This window comes from Girardinichthys multiradiatus, chromosome 22, assembly GCF_021462225.1.
Source record: "Girardinichthys multiradiatus isolate DD_20200921_A chromosome 22, DD_fGirMul_XY1, whole genome shotgun sequence".
In the NCBI taxonomy this organism is placed as follows: Eukaryota; Metazoa; Chordata; class Actinopteri; order Cyprinodontiformes; family Goodeidae; genus Girardinichthys; species Girardinichthys multiradiatus.
This window is the reverse complement of record NC_061814.1, coordinates 27,236,222-27,260,686: the sequence shown is the minus strand read 5'-3', so window position 1 is coordinate 27,260,686 and position 24,465 is coordinate 27,236,222. Positions and strand designations below refer to the sequence as shown.

The following is a 24,465-nucleotide window of genomic DNA, read 5'->3' as shown; positions in this document are numbered from 1 at the left end:
ACTGTGTTTTATCAATCACAGCCATCTACCATCAGGACTTGGCATCTCCTCACACTTCCAAAAGTACCAATACGTGGATTACAATAACCATGGTATTACTGTGCTTGATTGGCTAGCAGGCTTCCTTGACCTAAGTCCCACAGGGAGTTTATAGGGTGTTTTTAAGAGCAAGACGAGAACCATCACACCCAACAATGCAGATGAGTTAACTTTAAAATGATAATATAATATCCTAAAATGCACCTCAGCAACTAGTCCATCAGACAAATATTGTCTGTATGTATTTACATTGCTTGGACAACCTAGTGTAAAACAGTTATTCTCCTTGGGCTGCCCTTTTCTATTATAATCCACACATTTTCATAAAAATTGTGCTGTCATCAGGTGGTGTGCTTTCTAGCAGTTATTGGATAAATAGATATGTCCCCAAATTGGTGACAGAATAGAAAATCCCAAACTGAACACTTATTCACATTATTCATGTTGCTCTGAGAACCAGACAGAAATGTAGCACAAACGCATCCTCAGTCTGTGTAAATAAAAGCTTTTGTGATCCGCCGAGTGAGAGGTTTCAGATTATATTTACATTGTGGGATTCCATTTAGTCTGGTTCTTTGTGTTTCTTTGCAAAAGTTTTTAAAACGGCACTTCAGGCATTAATGCATGAGTTAGCATTTAAGAAATATTTACCCTACATGCTCTTTAGTACAGAAAAATCTCATAGGTTCTGCTTTGTTGTGAGTAGCAAAAGTATTCATACCTCCTAAATCCTACAACATTTTGTTCACTAATGTTCTTTCACAAACTTCTGAGGCCTTCACTGAACTGTTCTGTTTATACTTAGGTTAAATAACAGACAGGTGGACCTTATTTACAAATGATCTGACTTCTGAAAGCAGTTGGTTGTGTTTGATTACATTCAGGATTATCAAAGTAAATGAGGTTAAGTACAAAAACGTGCTCCACGTTCTGGATTTTGTTTAAAAAAAATAGAAAAATCTTTCTTTTTCCACTTAACAGTTATGTGCTGCCATGTGTTGGTTTGTCACATGCCGCAGAGTGTTTGTAACTTAACAAAATGTGGAAAAGTTGAGGAGGTACGAATACTTTTGCAAAGCACTTATACACACTTGCGCATGCAGAGAGAACTAGGAGGATGGAAGACAAACATCTGAAGAATAACATCTGCATCCCGTTTAATGCTCCAATAATACCCCAAACACCGACATTCTGCAAGCACCCACACCCATGCAGGCATATGCACACATTGGAATATTTTAACACGGTTTTACTAAGGCAGTTCTTTAGGAATTCACTTAAACTGAGTGCCATCTAGCTCTTTATTTTCCTAAACAAAGCTGATAGGTGTCAGTTTGTTGGTGCACCACATTTTATTTTTTCGAACACTTAAAGTGAGAGCATTTCTGCACAAATTAGTCCCAATCAGTTACACCTAAAAATGTTATTATTTTGGGTTGCTGAATTTGATGGGAACACAAATCAACAAGAAACATGTTTGGGTTTTCAGTTTCGGTTTTTCCTGGTTTATATTTACTGCACACTTTCTGTCTATTTTATTCATTTATTTATTTGTTAATTTATTTAAGTATATATATTTATATATAGTGTAACACACTATGAATATGTTAGGTTGATATGAGATTAACCTAACAGTGTTGTGAATGAGTGTGTGCTTGGCTGTTTGTGTGTTGCCCTGCGATGGACTGGCGACCTGTCCAAGGTGTACCCTGCCTCCCTCCCATAGACTGCTGGACATAGGCACCAGCTTCCCCGTGACCCGCAATGGAGGAAGCGGTATACAAGACTGACTGATTATCGCCTCTTCACAACACATGTTATCGCCGGTACTTTACAAAAAAAGGGGCAAAAGGTGCATCTTCATATGTGCTATGAACTCTGTTGGTCATGTAATATTTTTAATATTCGCTGCCATCACCATGCACTGTAAATCTGGCCATAAATTGCAACACTGCAATACAAATCAATCAACCAATTATCAATAAAAGCTGTGCTGTGTGTGTGCAAGTATGCATGTGGGTATTGGTGGTTTTGCCAAACCCCACAGCAACAGGAAAATGTTTCTTCAAAACTAAAATAAAATCTCTCCAAATCTATTTGCTTAACTACTCAGTATTTGCTTGTGATTGCTTGACATATTCCCTTTATTACTCCGCATGTTCTGTTTTGTGGCTTTTATTTTTATGTCTACCGGAAGCCACCTTCTTTTGTCTTTGTGGCTTGACTGTGGTGCGTAATTTTACTCTCCACCAGCGTCCCCACTGGCACAGTTCCTCTGGACTCTACCCTGAACAGGACCGGAACGCGGAGATTTAAACGCAGAAAGATGTATATGAAGCTGCTGGCTGTCGTGGCTACATTGGCCGTGGTGATATACTCACCTCCATCTGATGGTATGGATTTACTATTTGCTTATTTATGACTCGAGTTCAGTCTGAACTTTGTTTTGTTGTTAATTGAGTATATTAGGAATTATAATAGATATAAATGCACAAGAAAATGTCTTTTATTAGTTATTTTTGCAATTTGCATTCTTTTTGTTTATTTATAATCGATTTATTCATGAAAATGTATTCACGTTTCTAAGTGAATGCGCAGCTTTGCACACGTTTTCATCTAAATTAATGATCAAATGGCTTCTAGAAAATGCATCCTCGGGCATTTTAAGGGCAAACGGGGCCGATTTTCGTGCAGATCTTTTAATACCGTCCTATAAACTCATAATTTAAGTTTTAGTTGCGTATTTAATGTGCGTGTGGGATTATTTTGAAGCGTGGAGAGGTTAATTTTCCGCCGTGCGTAAAAGCGCCGACAAACCACCCATGTGGCTCAGGCTGCAGAAGGAGGCTAATTCCCCGTTTGATCTCTGACCAACGCCTGTCATCCTTTGTTTTTTTATAATTACGCACAAGCTGTGCGTTACGAACGCTAGTCAGCGCGGCGTCACCGGTCATCCCTTCTGTTGACTGATACCCTATTATTATCATGGTAATACCCGTTAGATCAGGTGTAAAAAATCATTTGCATAGAATTTAATCTGCTGCGACACGTCCAGCCATCTGCTGCCCCTGCAATGTGAAATCGGGCTAGTCTTAAATAATGTCTGCACAAGAGGTACTTAAAGCTTTTCTTCTAATTGTTTCTTCTGAAATACCCCAAGGTCTGGGTTTATATCATTTTAGAGAATCGTTTCGTTTACACTTTGCAATTAGAATAAAGGAAATTTGAGAAAACATGTTGTATTTATTTTTCCACATAGATCAACCGTGAACATCTATGCATAAACAGGAAGCCCAACGCTGTAACGGAATGCCCCTATATCACATCGGACCACACAGTACAAAATTATGCTAACAGTTCAGCATTTTTGCATCCTGATGCTTCCTCTGTGTGGAATCAAAGCATGAATTAATGACGGATAAGATCGAATTTTTTTCACAGGTGGTCATCCTGCAGGTTTTATGACCCTGCAGGAGGAAAGTAATGAGCTGTAATAATGACTGCAAATCTAAAGAGAACCATGCATGACTTGTTGATTTTTAGCTGATTAGAGTGCTGGACTCATGCTTCAGCTTGTCAGTTCATAAAAGGGTGGCTGTGTGTGATTTAGTTTCTTTTCTGGAGATCTTTCAAGTTATCTGTTTGTTTAATATATGTTTAATCATGCTTCTTTTCAACAGGGCATTTCTAATCTAAATTTCCTGATGCAATCAGTAGTTCAGTCTTTTATCGCTTGCTGTAAAGATCCTTTTCTGTAAAACCTGTCTTGTCTGACTTATCTCCCCTTTTGCTACAACAGCAAAGCCCATCAGCCTGGTGGAGCGATGCTACTGTCGTGCAACCGTTAACACCCTCCCAAAGGGTTTGATCCGGGAGCTCAGATTCCTCCACACACCTAACTGCCCCTTCCAAGTGATGTAAGTGTTTTTATTTATTTATTTTGTGTATTAATTTTTAATTCAAAAGTAACTTGTTTTCTTACTCCACTCTGAAAGCTCAGACAGTTTTTCTTGTCGTTTCTCACCATCAATCTCCGAGAAGTGACAAGCCAGATAAAGGAGTTACGCATGCATATGTACACACACGCCCCTCTGTCACTCGCTCACACATACACTCAGAAAGTGAGACGTTTGTACAACTGGCTCACTGAGGCATCCACAGGAAGTGATAATTTAGAGTAGGGTTGAAGGGAAAAGGAGGGCAATGGATGCAGTTTGGGTTTTAGCAGGAAAACATGAATAAAAGGTTTTGTTTATTGTTACAGTTTGTGTGAAGCAAATTTTTACACTGCACTGAAAGCACAAAATAGTCCGTTGTAGAAGTCAGAACTTCAGAGTCATTTTAAGTTAGTAGATTTTAAGGCCAATTTGTGATCTTTGTTTTGTAATGATGCCAATTTTAGATGATACGATCTAAAATCAGCAAAAAAATGAGATTTGAACGCTGCCATAAATTACCTATCCAGCCAGTTCCATGACAGACCGCATCTTTGCTATACTCCATTTAGCCTTTCGGTTATCTCCTCAAAGTCTTGCTCTCTCTTCCTCTTCTGCAGCCTTAATAAACTGCAGACATATCTTAGCATGCAGAATGTACAGATTATTTTTAAATAGCTTCTTATGTGCATTCTCTGACTTAATTTTAAACACTTTATATATACAGAAAATAGCTAGATTTGAGTGATCTTCCATCAGTATTCACATTCATAAGACGAAGAATGAAGAGTATTGCTGTTAGCATGATCTGGTATGGTTCATTCATCAGAAGAAAATGGATTAATGAGGTCCCAACTGATCAGAGTTAACCAAGCTGAAAATCAACTGATTCTGGTCACCATAATACAGATTTACCGATGTTGTGGTGCTTCTGTATAAAATACTTTGCAGGTCTTTCAAAAACATATAAAGAGAAAGGAACCCAATAATAATCATCCAATGAGCTTAAAAAGAGATAGATTATCTACCGGAGCAGGTCTCATTTTTATCTGCAACACTATCTCAAGTTACAGAAATTTCTGCAAGAAACTATTTTTGGGTTTTGTCAAACTAACAAGACCATGTTAATTCAGTCTGTTTGATAAGAGTGTCAAAATACCCACTGCTGATGCTAATTTGGTTTAATTCACTTCATTTTTTCTTCTCTTTTTGCAATCAGTGCCAAGCTGAAGTCAAACAAGGAGGTGTGTTTGAACCCAGAGATGCGGTGGCTGCAGCATTACCTGAAGAACGCCATCAACAAGTGAGTACCAGCTACACAATACGCATTCCCATCTGCACCTTTTGGTTTTTAACTTGTAAAATGTACCGTCAACTCACTTCAACTCATGAGATTTAAAGCAGACAATACACAAATGCTCATTTGGACAACCCATTGACAGACCTTTGTCAGAGAGACGGGTTTTAATTGCTCAAATTCAAAACATGCAGCTACATGACCAAGTGGGAGTACAGACTAATTCCACTTTGGCACAAAAGCTGTGGTTTGATGAGGGACAAGACACCCACTTTCAAACTGCTTTCAATTTAATTTGACTGAAAAAAATGCTGTTGTGGGTTCATACACAGAACAACATAAAGGTATAATGTTATATTAGCTATAATAATGATACTGTCAGGTGCAGTATGAAAACATAAAAAAAAAAACATTGAAAAAGGCCCAAATTTAACACATTCATACATCAATTTAACTGCTACCGTATGCACCCAAAACCTGATTAATGCACTCACAGTCTTGCAGTCAAGCTGTCTCAGGGATGATTGCTGAGCCCTTGACTTGGCAAGGTGTGAACTGCTCACTGCATATAAAAACGGCCTGCGTCAAGAGTAGATTATACTTTGTTGACAATAGATCAGGACTTAATGTGTTTCCAATTACACGTGCGGCCAAAGGGGAGTAGAAAAGGATAAACTTTTTCACATTATGTGAAATGCACAAAGCTGAACTGCACGCATCGTGTTGGCCTTTGTTCTACTAAAATAAACGATTGTTGCTTTTTTTTTTATAAAAAATGTTTCACTATCCATAAATAAAGAGCCCACCCTCTTTGAAAAGTTAATGCTCTTATATACAGTTTCTGCAGAAGGATTTATACATGGCTTAGCAAGCCATTAAGGTTACCTTTCCTATGGAACAAGACTATACCTGGTTCTTTTATCAAACCCACTAAATGGTCTTATGTTGTCTAGATCCTGTTTACACCACAGCATGTCATTTCTCTGTGTACATTGTCTCCTCTTCTCTTTGCATCATGCTGCAGAGTTCACACACACACACACACACACACACACACACACACACACACACACCTGGCTTTCCATCTATCCACAATCAAGTTTTCTCAAACATTCTTCTTCTTAGGACAAATTGGGGATGTTGAGATATGCTAAACTTATTTCTTACTAGTACATTTGCAGTTATATATATCGTAGACTTTATTATGTACTAGTAACATAATTGTTGATACTTTTAATTTAAACATTTACTAAATCGTTATTCTGACTTTCTTTTGTTTGGCCAACAAATGAAGAATGTGGGCACTGTCCTCTGCTGGTTTTGTTTTAACCTCCAACAAAATGGAAAATTCTGGTCCAAGGCATAAGTTCCTAGATGAGCATTTTGATCCGTTTTGTGCAATGAGCACATTTACTTAAACCTTTTTCTAAATTCAGTGGGTGTTAATTTTTGCTTCATTGCTGTGACTGAATGAGAATTGAATTCTTGATTTTTTTATTTAGTTTTAGCTAAAAGAAGCTGATTGAGATAAAAAAGGTGATGGACTTTAAAGAGCTTGACTGTCAATACTCTCCCCTGTTCTCTCATTCTCTGTTTATGTGTGCATTTATATTAAAATAGCAACATTAGTATATCTGTAATAATCAATATTTTATTTTAGCAGCATCGGTGTAATGTTGCCTTTATGTTTTCAATAAAAGCATTTGGATCACTTAATTCAGTTCTGTTGAAAATCTTTGATATTAATACCATGATTCTTGATTCCTTTAAGTCTTTGTGTCATTGTTTGTCTAAACCTTCGCCTCAAGGCTGTAAACTTTGGAGAAACACTACAATAAGACAACAATCTATTACAGTCACTGAGTCAGTGTACCCATTAAATCGATGAGTAAATGGTTTGGAATTACCTCCAGCTTTGAAAAGACAGAAGTCATTGTTTTTTAGTCTCATGCATGCAAGGTTAAGAATTAGCACTCAGCTATACTCAGTGATGCTAAGAGTCGCATAGGACGCATAGAAAGTATATTAATCACTTGCTATGCTAAATGTTTCCTGACTGTGATGGACCAAGTTGAAAGGAAGGAGGAGTTACAGGAATTATTAGGAAAAAAGACTTTTTTCTCTTCTAATACTGAGCTCACAAAAAGAGGTCACATTTTTTTAATTAAGGCAAACAATTTGAACAAACAAACCAACTGACTGACCTGGTATGGTTCACTGGTCAGAAAAAAATTGATTTATGACGTCGCAACTGATCAGAGCGAATTAAGCTGAGAATCAAAAGATTTAGCCATTTATATGTTTTAAGATTGCACTGAAACATTTCTTTTAATGTAATGCATACATTTATTGTTACTTTCTTAAACTTTCCTTTTTTATTACCTTGTAAAGTATATTGAATTCCCTTGTGTGTAAATGATCCTATACAAATAAACTTACCTTGCCTTATAGGCTGGACATCATCATCTTCATATTACATTTGCTCTTCTGTTCCAGGATGAAAAAATCCAAGCAGGCCAAGTAAAATGTCTTCAAGAGATCCTCCCCAGTCACTCCTGCGAATTTTGGCCAGCATCACGTATAAATATATATATATATATATATATATATAAATATATATATATATATATATATAAAATGCAAGATCTTCTGGTATGTCGTAAAAATGCAAGATCTTCTGGTATGTCGTACAGCACTTATCTTAGCTGCTCTGCTGCAGCTCTTTTGCATGGATTGAGACTCCAACTCTTCATGATGAACACCTGTTCCTGGAATCATCTTCTCTATCCCCACTTATAACAAATATTCTTACTGCAAAGTGCCAGAATATCTGAATGTATGTTTTGCCAAATTTGTATATACTTTTTGATTTGCCATTCAACAGTAAATATTTTTGGAGGTTCAGTAGTCCTTCTGGCCTTTATGTCATTAAAGAAAAATGTATCTAACCTGAGGGTCAAGTGTTTAAAGAGGAGGGATGTATATCCCAACATCCCCCCTGTTTATTAATCTGGAAATATATCTCATTCTAAACATGCTTATCCTGATGGTTTGTGACCAATGAGTGGTTCCTTTTTCAAAAGAACAAACAAGCTAATTGGCACCAAGGAATTTAGGTGGGTGCCAGCTATGCCAGACTGAACATAAGATGTGCATAAAAGCCTTATAAAAATGTCAATTCCAATGTTAGTAATGGAAATTTGGATGCCAGTAAAGATGGGGCATTTCCTGAGCTATTGCTGTGATTTAGTGATTTATCCACTTGTGCTATTTTCTTAACTTGTTGCAAATAAAAAAAGAACATCTGGTTCCTAAATTGTTTCATTTGAGCAGCCAATACGTTAAAATTTACTGGAACCATAAAGTTGAATCAGTTAACAAGAAGCCTGGAAAACAAATTGTAATGCTCCCCAGTCACATCTGGCAGACTTTATAACCTTTTGGTTTGTGTTAAAGAAAGATGCACAACAATCTGACAGCAGTGTCTCCACCACCAGTTAACACACAGAGAAATACTGGGAGCTGCAGAGAAAGTAGTCTTAAAATGTACATGAATGTGACTACCTAGAACCGCCATGCATATAGTGATGCACTTTAAATGTGATGTATTCATGTGTTGACAGCAAATCTCTCTCTTACTCTGCTTGCTTACTTCTGTCCTGGTTTTTTATGTTTAGGTCTTTTTGATCACTGAATGTTTAGCTGCAGCAAACTGTTTAAATTTGGGAGATTTATCCATGTATTCATTTTACTCTCCCGTTCATATGTAATATTAACGATATACAAATGTTTTATTTTTGTACTCTTACACATTTTTATATTGCATTCAAACATTTAAAATGAAGGAACTGTAATCTCACAACTGAGCCATGCAGCTTTTTATATTGTAAAACTTGTATACATCTGTTGAGTAAAAAAAAAAAAAAAAGAAAATCTTTGTAAATTTGTAATGTGTCGTTTCCTGTACATGCTACATAATTACACTTGCACCCAACAGCACAAAAACTAATACACTCCTCATCTAGGTTACTCTTTACATTCAGTGTGGACATGCAGCTGCTAAAATGTTACTGAATCCAAAGGTCAGAGGGTAAGTGCAAGCCTTTCATGTAAGACCATGTGTTTGGCTCTCCTCGCAAGGGCAAACTAAAGGCAACAACAATGATCCTGACTGTGATTTAACTATTAACTCAACAAGCAGCTATTAAGAAAACATTAGAGCTAAAAGAAATGAACTTTTAACTCCCCTCCTAGGGCATTTTGTGAGGCAGAGTGCAGCAGTGATGTGAGGGTGGTGTGTTGACTGAAGCATAAAGGATAGATAAAGGGATACAAGTGGTGGCTCATTTTAGAGTCAATTAGTACTGATGTCTAGGCTGACCCACAGCAAGAGGAACAGTAGCTGTTTCAACAGGCAAAAGTGGAAAATCACCCAACTAAATGACTCACAAAAGTCTGCAGGTATGAACAGTAATGTTAAGATTCAGCACCTTGTTTGTCATTTTCTGATTGCACTATCTATTGCATTATGAATCATAATGGGCTCTATTGAAGAAGACCCGGGAAGGCTCCACTATTGACACAAAAAGCCAGACAAGAATTCACCAAAAAGCATGCGGAAAAGCCCCAATGTTTCTAGGAGAAAAACCTTTGGACACATGAGACAAAAGCGGGGCTTTTTGGTGAGTCACATGTTTACAGAAAGAAAAAAATTAAAGCTGAAAATATAATGCTTTCAAAGTAAAAAAACAATGCATACTTTAAACATGGAGGGGGCTTGGTTTTGTTTTGGAGTGGCTTTGCTTTTTGTGCACGAGAAATCTTGAAACTTTGCAGAGCACAATAAAATCTTAAAACTACCAAGGTGTCTTGTCTAGTATCAGGAAGCCGTCTCAGTTGCTGATCTTGGCTCCTCTAACTATTAACTGGTTGAGCCACCCTTAGCAGCAACTGCAATCAAGCATTTGTGATAACTTGCGATGAGTCTTTTACAGCACTGTGGAGAAATTTTGGCCCCCTCATCTTGTTGTAATTCAGCCACGTTAGAGGGTTCTGGTGCATCAAACGGTCTTTTTAAGATCATGCCACAGCATCTAATTTTTGTCAGCCGTTCAGAGGTGGACTTGCTGGTGTGTTTTGGATCTTTGTCCTGCTGCAGAACCCAAGATCATTTCAGCTTAAAGTCACAAACAAATAGCGGGATATTCTCATTCAGGATGTTTTGGTAGACAGCAGGATTCATGGTTCCATTTATCACAGCAAGTCTTCCAGGTCCTGAAGCAGCAAAATATTCCCAGACCATCACACTACCACCACCAGATTTTACTGTTGATATAATGTTCTTTTTCTGAAATGCAATGTTACTTTAACACCAGATGTAACGGGACACACCTTCTAAAAGGTTCAACTTTTGTCTCGTCAGTCCACAGAGTATTTCACCTAAAGTCTTGAGGGTCATCAAGATGTTTTCTGGAAAAATTGAGATGAGCCTTAATGTTATTTTTGCTCAGCAGTCGTTTTCATCTAGGAACTCTGCCATGCAGGCCATTTTGCCCGGTCTCTTTCTTATGGTGGAGACATGAACAGTGACCTCAACTAAGGGAAGTGAGGTCTGCAGTTCTTTGGATGTTGTTGTGGGGTCTTTTGCAACCTCTTGGATGAGTCATCACTCCGCTCTTGGGGTCATTTTGGTCGGTCGGCTGGCCACTCCTGGGAAGGTTCACCACTGTTCCATATTTTCTCCATTTGTGGATGGTTCTCACTGTGGTTTGCTGGAGTCCAAAAGCTTTAGAAATGGCTTTATAACTCATTCCAAACAAAGATCTCAGTTACTTTCTTTTTCATTTGTTCCTCATTATCTTTGAATCTCAGTATGATGTCTAGCTTTTGGGGATCTTTTGGTCTTCTTCACTTTGTCAGGCAGGTCCAATTTAAGTGATTTCTTGATTAAGAACAAGATTGGCAGTGATCAGGCCTAGGTATGGGTACAGAAAGTGAACTCAGATGTGATAAACCACAGTAGTTATGTTTTAATGGGTGAGCAATCACTTTTTCACACCGGGCCATGTAGGTTTGGATTATTTTCTCCCTTAAAAATAAAATTTTCACTTAAAACAGTATTTAAATTTGTTTGTTTGGTATGAAAAACTTAAGTCTGACAAACATGCAGAAAAAGAAATCAGGAAGGGGGAAAACACTTTTTCACAGCACTGTATGGCTAAAAGGACTGGCTGAGAAAAAGAAACACTGTTTTATTAATCAATGGCCATCCATGTGCTCAGATCTTAGTCCTCATGAACATTTATAGATCAGAAAATTCCTATCTGGAGACACTCTAGAGCAGTGGACCAAACTACCTGGGAAATGCAGACATCATTTTATTAAGTTCAGATTTCTCGTTGAAAGTTATTGCTGCAAAGGGCGCGGCCACAAAATATTTTATGAAAAACAACTATTTTTCTTTGCTAATGCCATTTTTACTGATGTGAAATATTCAGCTGAATCACTCATCAAAAGCAAACCCTGATTTGTGGTAAATGTGCACTAAACTAGATGGGAAGCAATTAAAGCTTTTTCAGAGACTTTTGTTTTTCTGTTTATTGTGGAAGGGTACCAATATGTTTGTCTGCACCTGTATTTGTTCACTTGAGCTACTTCAAATAATTTCACTTTAAGACTTACAAAGCCAAATGTCATTTCCTTTTTATCATCCATATCTTAATTTATCCTACCGGATTACAATACTGACAAGTGAGTGTGGGCTGCACAGGAGCACATAAAAAATATATCTAATACAAAGACGTTGTTTGTAATATCTCATAATACATCATTGTGTTCCTAGGATCAGTTCCTCCACCCACCAGTTAAACTATGCAGGTGCTTTAACTGGTGTCTTGAAGCCTCCGGTAATGTATAGCGGGGGTGTAAAGTATTAACTTTAAATTCTATGAGAACAAAATATGCTTTCAAACTGAAAACGCTAAGGTAAATACATCAAACCAATTTTCAAAATGTAAAGCTTGCAAAGCTGTTTTACTAACGCAAAATGTGCTGTACTTGAGAACCAACGCAGTTCTAATGTATAAAGATGTTTCAGTAAAGTCTTGATTGAACAAGAGGTTATAGAAGGTTAAGGAGACGTGTTAAAAAAGAAAACTAATGCATCTCCACATCAAGTTTGCTGAAGTGGAACAGAACATCGTGATTATATGAATGTTTGGCAGATATCATCTGGGGTCCTTGTTTATTCTTGAAGCTAACTGGGCACCGATCCTAAATAAACATGCTATAGATCTGCACACCCACAGTGTTTCAGAAAATCACCACTAATAGCGAGAGACAAGCACTTATTAAAAAAATATATTCAGCTGTGGTTTAGTGCAGTGTTATAGATGATAAAAAGTCCCTCAATGCGTAAAGGTTTAAATAGAAAATCCAGCTTGAGATTACAGAGTAAAAATATGGCATGTTTAAATATGAAATATCTCTGTTAACACACATAGATTTAAATATACACTTAGTAAGCTTTTGCAACAGAAGGTCTACTACTTAGCTTTTGTAGACTAAGCCCAGCGGACTAAGACACCATCACAGTGTTGAAAAGCAGCCAAAACATGGATGGTCCTTGGAGGATCTTTGAGACGTCTACATGGGTGCCTCAAGAACGCTGTACCATTATGCATGATGGAGCTGTTTCAAGCATACAAAAAATGTTTGTGGTGAGACAGCAGTAGCAGATTATCTGTGACTTTTAGCTGTGGGCATCCACATTAATTGTTCAAAGAATTTGGTTGAGGATTGGCTATGCTGGCTACATGTTAAAGGCTACAACCTAATCACACCCACACCACATTGGCTGCATGATTAATGTAATGGATTGACCCATGAAGTCCTAACGCTCCGCAACAAGACGGATATGACCAAGCAGCTGAAATGAAGAATCCTTACTCTCCATAAGTAAAGAAGCATCCATCTATCCATTATACCTGTCTATACCTGCTTATTCTTGGATGATCGCACTGTGGCTGGTGCCTATCTGGCTCATTGCGCAAGAAGTGGGGTGTATCCTGGTTGCCAGTCTATCATAGGGCAACCCAGAGACAATCAGGACTAACAATCATGCATGCACGCATGTTTTTGGTCAGTGGGAGTAGGCTGTATTACCTGGAGATACCCAATGCATTCATTGGGAGAACATGCAACCGTCATGCAGAGATACCCTGGGATTTGAATGTACGACCTTCTTGCTGCATTGCAACGGTGTTACAGCAGCACCATACTGTCACATAAAAAAATACTATTCAAAAAAACACCATTCTCAAGCTCCTCACACATGGAGATCAGTATGAGCTGTATATTCACTGAATTACGGCTCCCAGATGGGATTTAGCAGAAAATGTCCAAACTGGACATTGTGCTGGGCACTAAGAGACTGCAGGAGTTTTTTAGACTGCAGTTTAAAGGCAAAATGTGTCTGTGGCATGATCAAACAGATGCTCTGGCATTATGTTTAGCGATGAGGAGGGAGGAGGATGAGAACAAGGAAGAGGAGGAAAAAGCTCAAGAAGCGGCTCATGTAGTTCATAATATAATTGTCTCAGAAAAAACAAGCTTCAGTGCTTCAGTGTGATCTGCTCAAAGTGATCTAAACATTTCTGAGCATGATTTTTTTTAAATGCACTCATTGAAATATTCTCACAGAGTACTGAACCACAATTATGGTGCTAAATGCCATTCTTAGTGATACATAGCAATCTATGCAAAAACTCCTCTCACCTGCATCCTTTCATGCTGCTGATAAGCTGATAAAAATCCAGACGATGTTACCTCATCCACTGTAAGGCTCAAACTAGTGGTAGAGGCGATGAAACCTCCCACAATTATATGGAAATTCTGTAGATTGTGGGGAACGTTGTATTACTGATGTCATCATCAAAGGATTGTTATAGGACGGTGAAGTAAGCAGCAAAGAAAAATGTATGGGAGCATGGCAAAATATTTTTTAGGATTAAAAGGTGAGAAACACTGACAGAAAAAGTCTCTTATACCCGACCCCTGGCTACAATGTAAGCCGAAAAACCTTGGCAGCTGTGTTTTTACCAGAGACAATGTCATCAAACAGTATGTAGATGGGTTCTGTGATTGACAGAATTGCAAAAATGTTTGAAAACATTTGGAAAACTGAAGAACTAGACACAGACACATCATCTTAGCAAGAGCCAAGGACTGAAGAATGAAATAGACAAGAGAAGACATATGAAACCTATATCCGGAATTTTCTTCAAAGTTCTGCTGGGGTTCAGAGTTTGACCACATTGTTGGAGTAAAATCTGACACCTTGAAAGATGAATAAAGATTTGTAATGTGATATGGAAGGAATGACACAATAATGAGGGATGTGGTATCTGTGCTCATTTAACTTATGGCACGTATTCCCACCATTTTTAGCTGCAAGGGTTCCCAGATGTTCGACCAATGAAACACCACTTATCGGTTATTCGTCATGAATATAAGGCATGGAAATATAAAATATCACTGTGTCTGTGAGTATATGTGAGGAAGAGGGAAATGGGGGTCATAGAAAACCACTTTAGGAAGGTCCCATAGAACATTGCTCTCAAATATGTATGTTTATATTAAAAACAACAAAATGGTAATGTTGTCCAGGGTCAGTTTTTAAGTACGTACATCTGTGGTGTACACATGTAAGACAAACAAGGTCATAAAAAACTTTATCTGAATAAATGAAATAGACTTTAGGCCTGTCTCTTCTGACAAGCTGTTAAGTACACCAGTTTAATTTTTCTACCTTAGGTATACAATGAACACAGGAACAAAATCCTAGAAAAAACTATGAAGCTGAGATCTCACTTGTGTAGATAAACTGAACTGGTTTAATAAGGCTATAAATGTTTTCACATGTAGCAATCTTTTGTAAAATGCAATTTATGTAAAGGAATTTCTCTCTTTTCATATCTTTTGATCCTTTAAATAGAACCTTTAAGTAAATTGTTTATTTACAAAGCAATGTGTCGTTGGACACAGTGAATAATTTTCCTTTTGACTTTTGATCTCTCTTTGGGAAACTTGACATTTTCTCATTGACCCCAGTTTCCAATTAGCTCAGAGAACAAGGTCAGCTACTGCGGGGCAGACACTTGGCTGTCAACCTGGATTGAGCTTTGCTTTTTTCTGGTTGAATGTTTGTCTTCCCTGAATCCCTTGGCACTCTGTTTTAAACTCTGACACAGAGCAATAGGGCAACGACAGGGAAGAATTTCATGATACATTTATCTAATTTGGAGCCTGAAGAAAGGAAACTGACCTTGCTTTAAACATTAGCCAAAGACCTCTGTAAATCATTTGCACATTTTGAAGTCCATTTAAATCAAATACAAATTCTAAGGTACTGTTAACAAATAAAATGTAATTTCTGATTTGAAAGATAACAAAATATATTATGTAACATAATAGCCTTTTTTCTTATTCAGATGTTCATGTCTTCCTTGAGATGAAAGAGATCAGACAGCTCTTCGGGGTGGTGAAACATCTCCTGAGAAATGTTTCTGAAGAAATCAATGAGATGCCTTGGTCAGCAATGTCTCCTTACTGGCCTCGGTTCAGTCTCGATGGTTACTAATCACTGTACTGGCCGAGGGGCAGTGGGTGTCTCAACTACTTCCATTATTGCTTTGGGTTTAAACTCAGATTTGCACCATAGTTTAAGAATATACATTTTACAGTGGTCCAAAAACCTAAAATATTATAGTGGTTTATGTGAACACAATTGTACTGAATTGCAAACCACTTTATGTATATATCAGAGAGTTATTTTGACTGGAAATGCATAACGTTCTTTTCAATTCAGTTCTGTTTATTTCAGTTTATTTATATATCAGCAATTCAAAACACATGTTGTCTAAAGGCACTTTACAAAGTCAGTTCAATCGAATCATACAGATTCAAATTCAGCTACATTATTTCCAATTGAATTATCAAACAATGCAGACAAATTATGTTTATTATTCAAATTTAAAGAACAAAGTTAAAACGTTTTCTTTCTAAGAAAACCCCGGAGATCTGGAAGTTCATTTTTTGGTGCACAAAACTCTCCCTTTTCCATGTTCAGAAACTAATGTTGCATAAACTATTATAAATGTTTTTGAGATTGAGCTTGTATTAACATAATAAGTCAACTTTGGCCCAAATTATTTAGATTTATACTACATGAAGGTTCTCAGAGAGTTATCTACTGCAGGAAAATATTAACTGCTCATACCCTTTTAGCAGAAGCTCACTTTAAAAATCTTAAACCATCCCACTGATGTGATAAAATCTTTTACTTCTGTTTCAGTCAACCTGGTTATGTTTTAAAGATATATGGTGAGGAATCGAAAAAAACACATTTTGCCAGGAAATAAGGCAAAAACAGAAAACCTTGCTGGTATCTCTGGTATGTAGACATGTCAATTTGGGAGTTTGCAGGCCAGAGCTCTTTGCAGGCTTTTTTTAATGTATAGTCATTAGCACCGGATCCATCTTTTCTTTACTGCAAGAGTGAAATGTTGTTCTGACTTTGATTTGTTTTTCGACAGCCTTTTAAATTCTTTGAAATCACAGTTACCCATTCCTTCTGCTCTTTTTCAACCTTCTGCTCTTTCCTGTTGTCATTAAACACCCCCCAGCCCCACACCAGGCCACTGTCCTGGGGCGCCGTATGCACTAAGTTCATGCTCCCAAAGGGAAACATTAGAACACTTGTAGCTGTTCTAGTGTCAAATGACTTGTTGGCCATTACCACAACTCAAAAAAATGATTTGTAAATTACCTGCTGATTGTGTGAAGGAGGGGCAGTCGGCGTTGTGAAGCGCATTAACACTGCCAGTGACCCAGCAGAACATTAATCATAATTATGACAAAATTATTCAGCTTGAACTTCTTCAGGGAATGAGCAACTGCAGCGGACGTTGAAAGTGACCAACAAGCAGCGTCATGTGTGTGTCTGTTTGCAAAGAGTTGGGGGGCTAATAGAGGGGCCTCTATGAGAGGTAAAAATGGCCCTCCTGCAGTCTCTTTACCTTTCATGTGTTAATATTACCAATGTTATGAGCCCCAACACCATCCATCTCTGTACAGATTGCGTCCCGTAAAAACACCAGCTATGGTTGAAAATCTTCAAGTGTGTTTTCAAACCCAAACGTGGAGTGCTGGTTGTGGATGACACACAAAGGAGTCACACAGTCAAGGGGACAGTAGGAGGCCTCTTTTTGTGGGGCCCAGAGAAGCTGAAACATTATCAACTTTAAGCCTTACCCACATATCTCACACTGTGCTTCCCCCTCATCTCCATTCCTTTTAGGATTATCACCCACATCATCATTGTCAGATCTGTCTGTGAACGATGTTTTGAATGTCACCAGTATGAGGCTCTGCTCACCATCTGACACTTAAAGAGAGGGACAATTAAGACCATAATGGATGTGACCAGACATAAAGAAAAAAGCACAATCATACTATTATCTAAAGATGAATCCCACAGACTGTACTGGTCTACTGGTCTCATCTCAGAGCTTTTTCTTTTCAACCATGAGTGATTATATAGAGACCCTTCTATTGGCCTGAAGTGTGAGTCAGTGCTTGAGCATGCTGGCCATATGTACCAGTCAGGGAGGTCTGATGGTTAATACTATCCACCAACATTGTTCCCCGCTCAGACAATTTGATTTTGTAGAAACAAAGTGAGCAAACATAATTTCCAGTCACAACACATCTGAGTGGAATTTCGATGTAACTGATACCCCACAAAATATTTGAATTTGTCTTTTTTCCATTAGGTTGTTAGTTTTGCTACTTTGAGTTGATTTTAAATTGGACAGGGAACATTTAAAATAAGTTGGAGGTGGGCATTTGGACATGAGTATGTGTAATGATTGCTCAAACAAAGGACGTTTTTTGTGTGTTTATGACCAGATAGATACAAAACTAACTAACTACTTTAAAATAAAAAAATAAAAATCCGTATTTTCATTACTGTAGGAGTGAATTCCTGTTCCAACTTTGATTTAAGTTTTTCGATAACCTTTTTAATTATTTTAAATCACAGTTCACATTTTGATGTGACTATGTGTAATGATTGCTCAAACAAAAGAATATTTTCTAAAGCAAGAATTACACAGATAAATACAGAACTAACAATTCAAATGTGTTTATTACCAAAGAGTCAGTTTTTGAAGGCCTATTAACATATTTTTTATCCAAAAAAACTGAAAGTATAAAACACAAAAAATCTACAATCTGCCTTTCCAATCTTTTACAAAACAGATAAACAGTTTGAAAACACACCACGGAGGCTTTGGAGCCACCCCTCCCTACATATATGGATGATGACGTATATGGTTTTATTTGTGTTGCCTGGGATTGCAGAAATAAAGCACTCAGTGTTTGGAGCTGCTGTCTGATTGTATATTGGTATTTTAACTTGACTTCCAACCACCACATGTAGCATTAACGTAAGGTAATATTTTAGTCAATATTTTAAGTCAAGTCATGTCATGTCAAGTTTATTTATATAGAGCTTTTCAGCAACAAGGCACTCAAAGCACTGTTGTCAGAAATCTAACTGTAGACTGACACATACATTTTGAGTGATATGAGAGACGGCATCCTTGGAATAACTATTGCCACATTAGTGTAGTGCAACTAAACCCTGATGAGTAGAACACTGACTTATTGTGTGAAGAAAAATGAGACTTACACAACCACTGCATGGTGCTCGCTAATATAAAGTGAGTTATTCTGGCAACTTGTTAGAAGAAATTCGCTGGCATATACATATACATGTACATAACTCCTGATCAGAAAAGGAGCAGAAATTACAACGTCTGTCTGAATATTGGCATACATGCAGTTATATACAGCACTGTGCAAAAGTTTGAGGTAGGTATGAAAAAATGTTGAAAATAAAGACTGTTTTCAGAAATGTAAATGATGATTGTTTATTTCTATCAATTTACAAAATGCTATGTGAGCGAACCCAAACATACAGCTAAAGTCCTTAAGAACTAGCTTCAGCGTAAAGAAGAACAAGACTTGCTGGAAGTGATGGTAAGGCCCCCACAGAGCCCTAATCTCAACATCATGGAGTGTGTCTGGGATTACATGAAGAGACAGAAGGACGCGAGAAAGCCTACATTCACAGAAGATCTGTGGTTAGTTCTCCAAGATGTTTGGAACAACCTACCAGCCGAGTTCCTTCAAAAACTGTGTGCAAGTGTACTTAGAAGAATTGATGCTGTTTTGAAGGCAAATGGTGGTCACACTAAATATTGATTTGATTTAGATTTCTCTTTTCTTCATTCACTGCATTTTGTTGATTGATGAAAATAAATGATCAACACTTCCATTTTTGAAAGCATTCTTTGTTTACAACATTTTTTTCACTCCTGCCTAGTACTGTGTATATATATATATATATATATATTGTCAAAATAAGGTGAGATCTTTCCATGTAATACATGCAACATTTAGTAACTGCTCACAGTTAACTCCATAAAAGTTACAATAAATATCCTTATATCCTTATGTGTAATTCATGCAATAATTTGTAAAACACACAGTTGAAGCAGTGAGGAGTGAAACAAGCATGTTCTCATATTCTGGAGCTGAGAGACTGGAGAGGCCTGTGTGGAGCCACATATTATCTGCCACATGTTATCTGTCTTATCTTTTGCAAAAATATAAACAAGTATATCCAAAGAAATGATGTATGATGATTTCATATTTTTTCACATGTATTGAATAGAATTAGTAGTCTTTGATTAAAAAGTTAAAAGATGTATGATTGAAATGTGGTTAAGAACTGAGAATTAGAGGAAAAACATTAAGGTTTGACATTCTCAATCAGCTATATATGAAAGAAATATAACATTAATCATTTGTAAAGCATGAATAAAAAGAATGAAGTGATGGTTTTGCAACTGTGTTTTAAAGTGAATGCAGAAAGCTGAAGAATGGAATGTGTAATACTATGTAAAGTTTAAAACTGAGCAGATTAGGGAAAGAACTGGAGGATGACAAGGAGTGACGAGAGCCAGCTGCATGCTGACAGCGACGGGAGGATGCGACTACAGACCAGCGTGGCTATTATTGGCATCTCCAAGGCTGAGAAGCAGAATCAGTAGGTCACAATGACCATGACTAAAGTATTGAGCAATAATCAAGAAGCCGAGCTGAATAGGTTGCGCAATAACTAAGAAGCCTAATAAGGGCCTGACAGGTGAAGGCATCATAAAAACAATGCTGAGAGCAAAAACGGGGTTGTTTCCTCGCAGAAGACCAGCGAACAAGATCTGACGGAGAAAATAAGCTTGGATGGAAAAGGAACAGAGACACAGCCCCACTGATTGACTGCATTAAAAAAGAGGATCAACCCGTGGACCCAGAAAGGACTGTGCCTCAAAATTAAGAATCTGATTTCATCTAAAGCCTTTTAATCCAGACAACAGAAGTGAACTTGATCGGTGAACAGCTGATTGCTCTAAGTTTCAGGCTTCTGGAAGTCCTGAATCAACTTCATTTATGTCCCTGGGTTTCCTTCAACTCTTCAGCCTCTGTAAACTACTGTCTTTGGAGACAAATAACAACAAAGATCCTGCTTAACCATCAAAGTCTGGAGCATCAGTGCCTGCCACTTAAAGGAAGAAATCTGAAGATTAAGTCATATTCCCTTCAAGAAACCACTCGTTACCAGAAGAAACTTCTCCATCAGGTGCATGGATGAGCCTCCGTCTTCAAAGCCTCTTCAAACCCACTAGTTTCAGCATCAGGGAAAGACAGGTTGAGTTGATTGATTCATTTCTATTATGGAAATTATTTTGTGTTGCCGAATTCAAGCTGTTACTGACCCCTGCAAAAGCATTACTAATTAAAGAAAGCATATAAAAGTCTAGTTAAATCGTGGACATTCAAATATTTGAGTCACCGTATTGTTGGTTTTTCATTGGTGGTAAAAAGTCTTGTTGCCTGGTTCTAAGATATTTTAGGTAGTTTTCATAGGTTGCCTTAGTCAAGTTTGTTAAAACAGCGCCCTTGGGGCTCGTGCTGAGCTACTAAAATTAACTTAGCCCATATACCAAGAGCCAGTTGTAAAATTAGGGAATGAGCAGCCGTGAGCAAAAGTGACTGTCGAAGGTGTGGATGGCTGCGATAGGCTACTCGGTCGCCCGGACCTCCGGTTGAAGAAGGGCGAGACTTTTGGATGAAGGCTGTCAGAGGCTAGGCGAGTCATTTCCCGACACCAGCTTAAACAGAAATTTCAGTATACCTGCTTAGTAAGATCCTTCAGGTTTAGGGAAGTCCAGACCAGTTAGATGGAGAGCTGGATTGAGCAATCCCATTAGACATAGGGAAGTAGGAGGGAGGGGTTAGCTCATCGGACAACGAAAATATATACAGGTGTTGGACAATGAAACTGAAACACCTGGTTTTAGACCACAATTATTTATTAGTATGGTGTAGGGCCTCATTTTGCGGCCAATACAGCGTCAATTCGTCTTAGGAATGACATATACAAGTCCTGCACAGTGGTCAGAGGGATTTTAAGCCATTCTTCTTGCAGGATAGTGGCCAGGTCACTACGTGATACTGGTGGAGGAAAACGTTTCCTGACTCGCTCCTCCAAAACACCCCAAAGTGGCTCAATAATATTTAGATCTGGTGACTGTGCAGGCCATGGGAGATGTTCAACTTCACTTTCATGTTCATCAAACCAATCTTTCACCAGTCTTGCTGTGTTTATTGGTGCACCGCATTCAGGATACAATGTTTGAACCATTGGGTGCACATGGTCCTCAAGAATGGTTCGGTAGTCCTTGGCAGTGCCCATCTAGCACAAGTATTGGGCCAAGGGAATGCCATGATATGGGAGCCCAAACCATCACTGATCCACCTCCATGCTTCACTCTGGACATGCAACAGTCTGGGTGATACGCTTCTTTGGGGCTTCTCCACATCGTAACTCTACCGAATGTGGGGAAAACAGTAAAGGTGGACTCATCACAGAACAATACATGTTTCACATTGTCCACAGCCAAAGATTTGCGCTCCTTGCACCATTGAGACCAACGTTTGGCATTGGCATGATTGACCAAAGGTTTGGCTATAGCAGCCCGGCCGTGTATATTGACCCTGTGGAGCTCCCGACGGACAGTTCTGGTGGAAACAGGAGAGTTGAGGTGCACATTTAATTCTGCCGTGATTTGGGCAGCCGTGGTTTTATGTCTTTTGGATACAATCCGGGTTAGCACCCGAACATCCCTTTTCAGACAGCTTCCTCTTGCGTCCACAGTTAATCCTGTTGGATGTGGTTCGTCCTTCTTGGTGGTATGCTAACATTACCCTGGATACCGTGGCTCTTGATACATCACAAAGACTTGCTGTCTTGGTCACAGATGCGCCAGCAAGACGTGCACCAACAATTTGTCCTCTTTTGAACTCTGGTATGTCATCCATAATGTTGTGTGCATTTCAATATTTTGAGCAAAACTGTGCTCTTACCCTGCTAATTGAACCTTCAGACTCTGCTCTTACTGGTGCAATGTGCAATCAATGAAGACTGGCTACCAGGCTGGTCCAATTTAGCCTTGAAACCTCCCACACTAAAATGACAGGTGTTTCAGTTTCATTGTCCAACCCCTGTATATATATATATATATATATATATATATATATATATACATAATTTTCAAATGTCTACATCAGGGAGAGGCTCTTCTTTCATGATGTAAGGGATCTTGGCCACTTGTGACTTATGGAGTTTAAACGACAATTCAACATGGAAGACTCACCATCACCTCCAGCTTCTCATTACTCCTTCATGCGGCTCTGCTCCACCAATCAGCGTCAAGTACACATTTCTCCCCTGCCAATCATGTTTCAAGACTCCGCTTTAAAAGATCTTCAACCATGGAACTAACCGTTCTTCAGCTATACTTTGACCCTCCTCCACCCCATCTCCACCATCTTGCTTCCAAACGTCTTCCAAATCTCCTCAGGCGTCCACCACCAGGTTCAGATCCCAGGGGGAGACTTCTTTAACTCTAACCCTAAGATGTTCATTGAAGCTCATTCTAATTGCATCCCTGTCTTCTCTTTGTGAGGATACACTGTGCTAAATTGTGCCATCACAAACAAAAGACGAGAATTGTAGGAAAATCATAAAGGACTCTTTCGTCATGGTGCTTAAATCTGCGGTCTTCCTGTGAGTCACGTTCAGAGATGTCCGTTGTTAGCAGCTTGCGACCAGAGATACCCTGCGATAAATATCTGACTGTGTCAGATATTTAGAATGATATTTAGAATCTTTGTGTTTGTTGTGGTTGTCTCTGGCGGTACAGATGGATGGTGTACGCTGACCCACTGATGCACCGCCTGCTGATGCCATTGCAAATTGCTGTATGTTGTAACCGATTAATATTAAACAGTCATCGTACAATATGCACACATCAAAGATGACGTCGCACCAAAGTTTATTAGATCCAGGTTGCAAAGTGTGTCACGCAATAGTCTTATAAAATTTTTAAAATCCCACAGTGTAAGAAGATTATCCAAATCCAGCACAACCTCACATCTCACAGCTGGCACCTCCAGCTACACCTTTCTTCTTTCACAAACTGCCCTCAACTCCACAAGCCCAACATGGAAACCACAGGATACACACAAAACAAGAGAAGCTGCAAACATACGAGTAGAACAGCTTCTTATAAGGACCGTCCAGCTTGGAGACTCACTGCCAAATTTGTTTCCATCCATCTGGCAGATTTCACAAAACCTTGTTAGTGGGGAATCCAACCTCACAGACAGACAAACCATGTTTCTGTTGCAGTTTACCAAAAACCACGTCAAAGAATCTAGAACAAAGGCTTTGTAATATCCAGACTGAAAAAAATTATTTATCAGTCTGGTATGAAATATTTGGTGAATTTAGATTTTTATTTTTTTGACATCGACTTTTTTTAAACAGTAAAATAATTCATCAAAGTCAGTCTAGGTACAAAAGTCAACTTAAGTAAGAGGATAGAGATTAACTTCAAAATCACAATGCTGCTAAGCAAGCCGACTAAATAAAATACACAAAGGAAATTACAAAGATGGACTTGGCACACAATTTTTCTCCCCCCCCACCATGTCTTTGGCTGC

General features: G+C 38.3%; 1 protein-coding gene across 1 annotated transcript; it reads left to right on the top strand.

Annotated features, from left to right (window-relative positions):
* The first annotated feature begins 2,292 nt into the window (after positions 1–2,292).
* Positions 2,293–9,208, top strand: cxcl12a (chemokine (C-X-C motif) ligand 12a (stromal cell-derived factor 1)). The gene is made up of 4 exons (XM_047350613.1): positions 2,293–2,432; positions 3,839–3,956; positions 5,194–5,277; positions 7,768–9,208. The coding sequence occupies exons 1-4, from the start codon at positions 2,366–2,368 to the stop codon at positions 7,793–7,795; spliced, it is 297 nt and encodes a 98-aa protein (XP_047206569.1). The 5' UTR covers positions 2,293–2,365; the 3' UTR covers positions 7,796–9,208.
* The last annotated feature ends 15,257 nt before the right edge of the window (positions 9,209–24,465 follow it).